We start from the raw sequence: 8,744 nt of genomic DNA, 5'->3' as shown, positions 1-8,744 counted from the left end.
TAATGCCTGCCGATTAGGCACACCCGCACGCATAAGCAACGGAGATGCGCTTTGTGGCTTATCCATCCATCCATCGCCACACCCACACCGATCTTGCTCCAAAACAGCACTGACAGCCTGCCAAAAAAAAAAAACCCAGCACTGACTAGAACTGTGGGCTCGCTAGGCGGTGGCATGGGCCGACGAGGCCACCACCTGGCACGCCCCGTGCATCGCCACCACAACACGCACGGGCACACGGCACGGCACACACTACCTTCCCCTATAAATGCGGCACCAGATAGGGACGGCCGCCCCTTCCTCCTCCTCTCCCGGCTCGTGGGTTTTGTTCACACCCCGCAGCGCAGAGGGGTTGGTTCATCTCGTCGGACTCGGAAACTCGCGGACTTTGGCGCACCCCCCCCACCCCCCCCCCCCCCCCCCCCCCCCCCCCGCGAGTATAACGCCTCGCCAAAAACCCAAACCCCCAGAATAAGCAGGCGATTCCCCCCCAAACCCCTTCCATTACCGTCCTCCGATTTCGCATGCCTCTGCCGGCCGCCTAAGCCTAGCCCAGCCTTCCCATGGCACCGGGCGGAGGGGGCGCGCTGCCGGCGGTCATGGCGCGGGATGTGCCTGGGCCCGCGGCGATCCCGGCCGCGGCCATGGCCAGCGCCGAGGTGGCGGCGGCCGAGGTGGTGCGCCGCGTCCAGCCCACCGACGCCTCGGAGCGCCGCCGCGCCGAGGTCGTCGACTACGCGCGGAGGATCGTCGGAACCGCGCTCGGATGCGAGGTGCGCGCTCCTCCTCCGTTTCGCGAAACGCTCGCCAGCGTAGCCCCCCCCCCCGCCCCCCCCCCCCTCCTTTTCTTCTTCAGTTTCCGGTTTTGTCTGGTTAGGGTAATCCTGCGGCGTCTGGGGATCCTCGTTCCTCTTACATTATTCTTCCTTTAGATTTGTTTACTTTGCTTCCGTCGCTTTCTCTCCTCCGGACTAGTACTAGTACTACATTTCAAAGACGTCGGGTTAGGGTAGGATTATTATTATTCCTTGATTAATTGCTTCGTACGGACCAGGAGCTAAACTAATCGGTGGCGGCGCGGCGTTGCGATTCCGTGACTAGTTTTACTATCTGCTGGCATCCACAAGGATTTCTGTTATGTACTGTACTAGGACTATATTTGACTAACAGAGTTGTGTTGGACCAAGTCGGCCCATTTGTTCTGCGTGTCACGGTCTCACAAAAGCAACTTCATCCGTTTAGAAATCAGAAATAAGCTTTCTGTCTGCTCTGATCTATGCGTTTTCGCTTTTTAACCAAGGAAAAGCCACCGTATGCTTTATGAAATACTACAACTTTTACCATCTCAACAGGCTTCCTTTCAGAGGGAAACAAACTTTGGCATTTTGCCAAAAAGATTAAAGCCTTTTTGTTTTGGTTCTGGCCCCCGCCCGTGATGGCATGCTTGACTGGCAGGCGGATGCAGACCATGATGCGTACACTTCATACACGGTGACCCATCCACGTGGTTACCGAACAGTGTGGCAACTGATCAATGCTGCCGTGGTTGAATCTTGTTGTGGTTCTCTGTCTCCATCACAGCTTGCAGTGGATTTTGACATAGCACTAGTGAGATTTAGTATAGTCATTCACCGACAGCTGCCTGCCAGCATCCTGCATTCAACTCCGTCGCGATCTGTATGTTCCTAGATTGCATTATAATATGAACTCAAAGTCCATCCTTATTTACTGACGAGCATTCCGTGGTCCACTGTTTGAATCGTACTTTGACGTGTGCCCACGGGCTCATTTATTTACATGGAAGCTCTTTACTCCGTAGCCATAGAGATGGTAGGTCTGGAAAATGGTCCTTGTGGCTAGTATTATGCTGATCACTATAATGTGTACGTGATGTCTTTGTACTTGTATAGCTGGAATTGCTTCAAAGCGTGTGGCTGTTATATCTTATAGGCACTACTTCTGCAGTAGGAGTCGTGTCATAAATGTTTCCTAGCATTTGGTGCTTCTCGAAAAAGATCGGTGTAATGATGTCTGTTCTTTTTGGATTATCGTCACATGCGTGTACATGAGATGGGACATTGTTCTAGTGGTCCATTATTTTTTATGTGATGCCAAAAGTGTGTAAAACAATCAAAACGAGGACCCGTACACTGCAAGATACTATACTTCCTTACCTCCCGTAAGTGTGTTACTACAGACCAGTTCTCTATTCTTGCACTTGTTGAGTTTTGTGATCGAATTGTGTGTGAAGGTAAGAATTGGAGTGTGTCTTAGTTACCTGTACTGGTTGATGGGTCACTTTGTGAATCATGTGATCAACTCACTTTGTGACATAATGGGATGTTATTCCATTGTGGAGACTACATACTGAGTTATTTCAGATGGAGAATGGGAATAGCTAGGAGGGGACTAGGTACTATATCAGTTAACAAGAAAATAAATAGGCACTCAAATCCGAGCCGAAGATACCCACACCTCCCACCAAAGAATTTAGATCAGTTCCTCTGATTAGCCTTGAACTTCCTATTGTAAGGCCAATGGTAGCAAACAGTTAATCCTACTGCCAACATTATGGTTCTTGTAGTACAACTTGTGTATGTTGAAACAATGCTTTCTATATCTACTCTTATAAATTGGAGTTGGAAGCAGTGATGGTAAGTTCACTCCCCCACTCCATTCCAATCTCCCTTGCCCATCTAGGAACCACTAGACCCCATCCGACTTGATTTTTTTTATAAACAAAACAGAGAAAAATAATGTAGCTGGGGAGCCTCGAACCTCACACCTACCTCTACACATAACTCTGTCAAACCAGCAAACAACTGTCTATTTTGAATGGGAAGGTACATTATTAGTACTCCCTCCGTAAACTAATATAAGAGCATTTAGAACACTAAAGTAGTGATCTAAACGCTATCATATTAGTTTACAGAGGGAGTACATGACAGTACACAATTGTTTTTACCGGGACACTAACCAGCCAGTCAATCCACCAAAATTGATTTTGATTTTTTCCCCCTGCCGCGGCTCCTCCCCGATATGCATTCTCCGGTTCCCGCTCCTCCCGACACGCATCCTCTGGATACCGCCACTCCTCTCAACTTCCAATGTCATAACTTTCAAATTTCAAAATCTGGCCATGGTGCTTCAAATCTTGTAATGGTGCTCCCATGTCTGCTGCAGTTATGCAAGTGCAGTATTGTCTGCTTGCTTGAGTTTTTCTCTGCAGTGCTGCAAGTGCATTGGTAGTTGGTATACCATATTAATCCAATAGAACAACAATCATTTTTGTGGTTCTGTGGCAACACACGAGCATTATGCTAGTTCCGCCTAACATTTTTGTCTGGTATAACTTTTCAGATGCAGTTTTCTAATGTGACATCATTTCTTCTTTATTTGACTGGTTAGGTGTTTGTGTTTGGTTCGGTTCCATTGAAGACTTATCTTCCCGATGGGGACATTGATTTAACTGTAATTGGAAATACATCTTGCGGTAGTACTTTGATTGATGATGTTTACTACATCCTTGGGTCGGGGGAGGAGAATGGTGATGCTGAATTTGAAGTGAAGGACTTGGAACACATTGATGCAGAGGTGTGCTATCCTGTTTGCTCCTCATACACATTTATAGTTCTTTCATTCTGGACAGAAGTCTGGGAAAACTATGATATTGCACTCCTAAACCTTTTTTGTCCTTAGCATACATTTCTTCTCTTTTAACAAATCCTTGGTACACATGGAAGTTAGGCTTAACAACCATATACATGTTTCTTCCTTCTGATGCAGTTTTAGTCTGTTACTGTTTTGCACATGGTAGCTGCCTCTAAATTTTCAAATATTCCGCCATCCAGGTCAGACTCATTAAATGCACTATTGGAAATATTATTGTTGATATCTCATTCAACCAAACTGGAGGAATCTGCGCAGTCTCCTTCCTTGAGCTGGTAATGTGTTGTGATTTTTTTTGGAAAAATAATGCAATTTACGCTTGCTGTTCTGCTTCAGTCTTTATAGTGAAGTTGCTGAATATGTAGAATAGAATGCTCAACATGTTCCTGTGCTAGTCTAGGTGTTCTTTTATTTGGTTATTACTATGCCTAGTCCTGGAAAAGTAAACGAGTGTTCCTTCTTCAGGTTGACCGCAAAGTTGGGAAAAATCATCTATTTAAACGGAGCATTATATTAATCAAGGGATGGTGTTATTATGAAAGTCGCCTACTAGGAGCTCATCATGGTCTTATATCAACTTATGCATTGGAGACACTTATCCTATACGTCTTTAATCTATTTCATAAATCTCTCCATGGTCCCCTGGAGGTAAGTCCTGGCAGGAATGACTTATCTCAGACATTTGGAAACATCTTTAGACAATGCAAAAACTGATACACTTTGTCTCCATCTTTTCTTATATTTAATAGGTTTTGTATAGGTTTCTGGAATATTTTAGCAAGTTTGACTGGGACAAATACTGCATAAGTCTAAATGGCCCTGTTGCTTTATCGTCTTTGCCTAATCTAATTGGTGCGTTACCTTGTAATCTATTTCTTGGCAGAGTTACCACCTGATTCCTATTTTGTTTCAATCCTAAAACTTGTATCTCTTGCAGTTGAAGGTTTAAATGTACCTAGCGATGACTTGCTGTTTGACAAAGAGTTCCTTGAGAACTCAGTGCAAAAAGCATCTGCACCTCCAAGAAATTCTGATGCACGCTATTCCAAATTCCGTGTGAAATGTCTAAACATAATTGATCCACTGAAGGAGTGCAACAATCTTGGCAGAAGTGTGAACAGAGGTTTGAACTAACCAAAATATATGAATTGATTGTCCCTTTCTAAATTATCTTCCAAAACTTTGACGAACATATATTGTTTGCCTTTAGCATCATACTTGTGATGTGCTGATGTGTACATAAAGTTGTGCATAAATCCGTAACAGCATGATCTCATACTGAACATATGTAGGGTTTTATTTGAGTGATGTCTATTATATGGAGTATTTTCTTTCTATATTTCTTTGCTGGCGAGGGATTGCCAAGTCTTGTTTGACATTTTATTATTGTGCAGCGAATTTCCATCGTATTCGAACTGCTTTCTCGTTTGGTGCTCGAAAGCTTGGTCAAATTCTTATGTTACCACCAGAACTTATTCCTGATGATATTTTCGCATTTTTCAAAAACACCTTGGAGAGGAATGAAAATGGAGTAAGGTCAGATATTGACCATGTTGGTGCATTTCATTGTCAGCCCTTCCTTGGTCCCAGCAATCAACTCTTAGATGGCATGTCATGCATGCAGATTTCTTACAAGGAGGAAGAGAAAAGTCGTCCTCGTGTTTCAAAGAAATTAGCTGAGCACGCAGTAAGTGTCAGAATAAATGTGCCTACGCAGGGTGGATGTTTTTCAGGAGATGACTCGTTTGCACCAAGTACTGATCTGAGTGCAAGATTATCCCACTGTGTCCGTCATGAACCGAATGACCATGCGTATGTTTTTCACGAAAATAGAAACTATGTGGCCCCTGAGATGGATGGACAGGAATCTCGCTATGCAGCTGAAGCCTATATGGGTGACAAATCACTGATACAGCCACAGCATCATGCACACTATTCGTCAAATATATTGAGCTCTATCCATGGCAGTGATTTAGGACTTCCAAAACCTGGTCCCACAAAAATGGAAAAGTTAATTGGAACTTCACTCCATGTGGAAGAACATCTCCATCCACTGTCATTGTTGAACTTGTCGGATCTATCAGGGGATTTGGAATCACAGTTGAGATGCCTCCGTCAAGTTCAGTACAACTTAGAATACTTGTTTGATGAATTTTCGCAGTCTGTCCAAGAAGCATCTTCTGATGGTAAGGTTGACAAGGATTTATTTGACATTCTAAATCGTGGCATCCTGTTAAGTACTGATACGGCGCTACCTGGGCTATTGCCGCCTTCATATGCTGAAACGAATGGAATGAAGTTATCTCCAGTTTCTTCTCATAGCACTGAAGTTTCACAGCAATCACAGGATGAGGACAACTGGGATATGCCCTTTCAGTTGAATGCCTGTGGAATAGATGTCCCATCTAATGGATTATCGCCATCTTATATTGCTGATTCAGATATTTCTGTTTCGTGGTGGCATAGATCAGGGGCTATACCCAATATGCGTGAAACAGTCGGATATATTCGTGAAAAGGTAGGAATAGGTACCCTCAATTCTCACTTTTGGATATCTCATGCATTGATCCACGGCATTCCTGTGTTCAGTAAACTGTCTCAAAGCATTTTTATGTTTACTATATGTACTGGCTTTTGCCTACATAGATCTAGTTTTTATCTGGTCGTTCTGTTATTGTCCTCTTAGGATTAAAAAAGGGGAATATAGTTTATTGTTTCGGTAAGCGGGAAAGTCTGTTCACTTTAGAAAACATGTATTGCTACATTCCTCTGAAATATATCTGTCCGTTCATTGTTATTTGGTGTATATGATAGTTACAAGTTCTGTTTCTGTATTACAGCACATGACATCTATCGGAGAGAAAGGGAAGATCCTGATCAATCAACCAGTGAAGATTAAAAGCAACCACAAACGAAGTTTTGTCCCTTGCCAGGAGCAAGTAGCGCCAGACAGTGGGACCAAGGAAATAAGTCTGTCATTGGGAATTGGCGATGGTCTAAATGGATATACTCTCTTAGGTATGAAGACGACTGAAAAGCACAGTGGTCATACTCGAAAGGAATTTGTCAAACCTCACTATGAAGCAAGGCACACACGGAGCTCCTATGGGGATGTCGGCTCGAACAAAACCTTCTTCCAGAAGCGAAATTACGATACTGGCATGAAGTGTGCACGACCAGTTAGTGCAAAATATCAGCCACCTGAAGTTGAGGGTACTCCAGATGAGTGCACATACATGAACAATAACTTGGCAAGAAATCAAAGCTGCAACACTCCTAAAGGGTATGGGACAAATCGAAGACTAGCCTCTGAGCCATTAAAACTTCAAAGCAGCACAAGAGGAAGGGGTTTCTCGAAAAAGAACTTGCCTGCAAAACAAAAGTATGATAATCACAGTGGGCTCCCATATTCTTTTGTGAGAGATACAAAGCATGCACCGAATGGCCAAGTTGCGACCATTCTAACTGGTTCGACAAAGGAGGTTGCCCTGAATGAAGAATTGGTTGAAAATGGAACTAAACCAATGCCAAATGTTTTCATTCCTCGTGATAGCAGCTGGAATAACCAACGGATGCTTCTGGCACCTAGTACTTGTCACCCCTCCGTCCCTGTCACAAAAGTATATTCTCAATCTGGAGCCTTGGAGACACAGCCAGATAGGATTATTGAGTTTGGCTCTTTGGGGCCTTTCTCGTTGACATCTCCCTCACCAAAGTCAAACAAGGCCTCGCCAAAGGCATGTGCAGACGCCTCTGCATTGGCGTTACAGAGCTATAGAGCCAGTGCAACCCAAAGCAGGTAACATCAAAGGATCTTACAGATCAATATATTAGAGTAATCTTTAGCCTTGAAATATGCTAGAGGTCAAGCATCTAAGAATGATGTCACAAAATAGTAATTTGGGTTTATTTTATTATAAAATGACACTAGGTTTGTTTTTGTTCAATGGTCAACTTCGCATGCTTATTTATCTTCACTGCATTCAGTCCATTGACCCTGTACTACTACCTTAATATGGTTAATCTGTTAACTTTGACACTGTCTCAGGTCGTCAGGATTTTACAGAATAGGAGATGAAGAGCAGTTCCCACCACTCCATGCTAGGACCCGCTGAGACTTACAGTAGCATGCAAATGATCATCATTTAACTAGAGGAAAAGAAGAGTTAACCCAGTTGATGTTCACAAATATGACCATCCTAATAGTATACATCTACCTTGTAAAGTTATATCGACACCTTGCGTTTCTAGCTTTCGTGTCTATAGGTAAAGGTACCAAAGAAAGGTTTTAGGTGCAAGGACTAACTATACAGTTGTAGTTTTCCCTTCTCAAAATTAGAAATGGGTAAAACAGGAGAAAGATAAACATATTTATGAGTTTTTCTTGAGACAAAATTATGAGCCTTTCTGCTACCATGAACTGTGAAAGTGTTCTTTCAAATAGTAAATTGCAAAAAAATTAGGTAAAAAAATCCATTTTTTTTCATAAACAGAGATGAATGTTTCAACCCCGTGCAATTTTTTTGAGCTGAAATGACATTCATGTGCCACGCTGGTGTTTATGAAAAAAAGGTGTGGTTAGGACTCAGTCGACCGAGACTAACCAAGTCTTAGGTGAGAGAACGTGTAAGAAAAGAAAATGTTCTTTTGCACGGCTTTTGATGTGAAAGCTCATGAATATAACCAAGTCTTTCGTTGGCTGAAATTTAGCAAGATTGAAGAAAAAACAGAATTTTTATTTTACTCTGTTTTCTTATTTTTACTATTTATCAAGACAGAGTGAGCTCGAGAGCAGAAACTCTATGTCTCAACTGTTGCTACACATGTACTCAACTATGCATGAGAGTAATACATCGTGTAATTCACATATTTTACATGGTATCAGTTTTTAGGTTTTAATTCTCGTCTTCTGTTGCCGCCGCCGCGCTTTTCCTCATGTGTCGCCGCCGCCGCCCGTGCGATTTCCCGCACCGATTGAGCTACTTCCCTGCTAGCCGCCGCCCGACATCTACCCAGCCAGCGCGCTCGCTTCTCCCGATCGCTTCCCGTGCCCGCTGCCCGATCGCTCGCCGCCG

The 8,744-nt window shown here is 43.5% G+C and overlaps 1 protein-coding gene across 2 annotated transcripts; it reads left to right on the top strand.

Moving 5' to 3' along the window:
* The first annotated feature begins 296 nt into the window (after nucleotides 1–296).
* LOC125551825 lies at nucleotides 297–8,089 on the top strand. 2 transcript variants are annotated; one of them, XM_048715195.1, is made up of 9 exons: nucleotides 298–773; nucleotides 3,409–3,594; nucleotides 3,852–3,944; nucleotides 4,135–4,317; nucleotides 4,419–4,521; nucleotides 4,607–4,792; nucleotides 5,064–6,187; nucleotides 6,510–7,468; nucleotides 7,718–8,089. In XM_048715195.1, the coding sequence occupies exons 1-9, from the start codon at nucleotides 564–566 to the stop codon at nucleotides 7,782–7,784; spliced, it is 3,111 nt and encodes a 1,036-aa protein (XP_048571152.1). In that variant the 5' UTR covers nucleotides 298–563; the 3' UTR covers nucleotides 7,785–8,089. The 2 variants fall into 2 exon arrangements, with proteins under 2 accessions (XP_048571153.1, XP_048571152.1); XM_048715196.1 differs by lacking the exon at nucleotides 7,718–8,089 and having other exon boundaries at nucleotides 297–773; nucleotides 6,510–7,472.
* Nucleotides 8,090–8,744: the final 655 nt, after the last annotated feature.

The sequence above is a fragment of the Triticum urartu genome, chromosome 4 (assembly GCF_003073215.2).
Source record: "Triticum urartu cultivar G1812 chromosome 4, Tu2.1, whole genome shotgun sequence".
Classification (NCBI taxonomy): domain Eukaryota; kingdom Viridiplantae; phylum Streptophyta; class Magnoliopsida; order Poales; family Poaceae; genus Triticum; species Triticum urartu.
The sequence above is the reverse complement of the archived record's forward strand: the minus strand, read 5'-3'. Positions and strand labels throughout refer to the sequence as shown.

Coding starts and splice junctions, on each gene's coding strand:
- LOC125551825 (XM_048715195.1), top strand. CDS start 564: ATGGCACCGGGCGGAGGGGGCGCGCTGCCGGCGGTCATGGCGCGGGAT. Junction 4,793..5,063: donor TGGCAGAAGTGTGAACAGAG/GTTTGAACTAAC, acceptor ATTATTGTGCAG/CGAATTTCCATCGTATTCGA. Junction 7,469..7,717: donor GCCAGTGCAACCCAAAGCAG/GTAACATCAAAG, acceptor ACACTGTCTCAG/GTCGTCAGGATTTTACAGAA.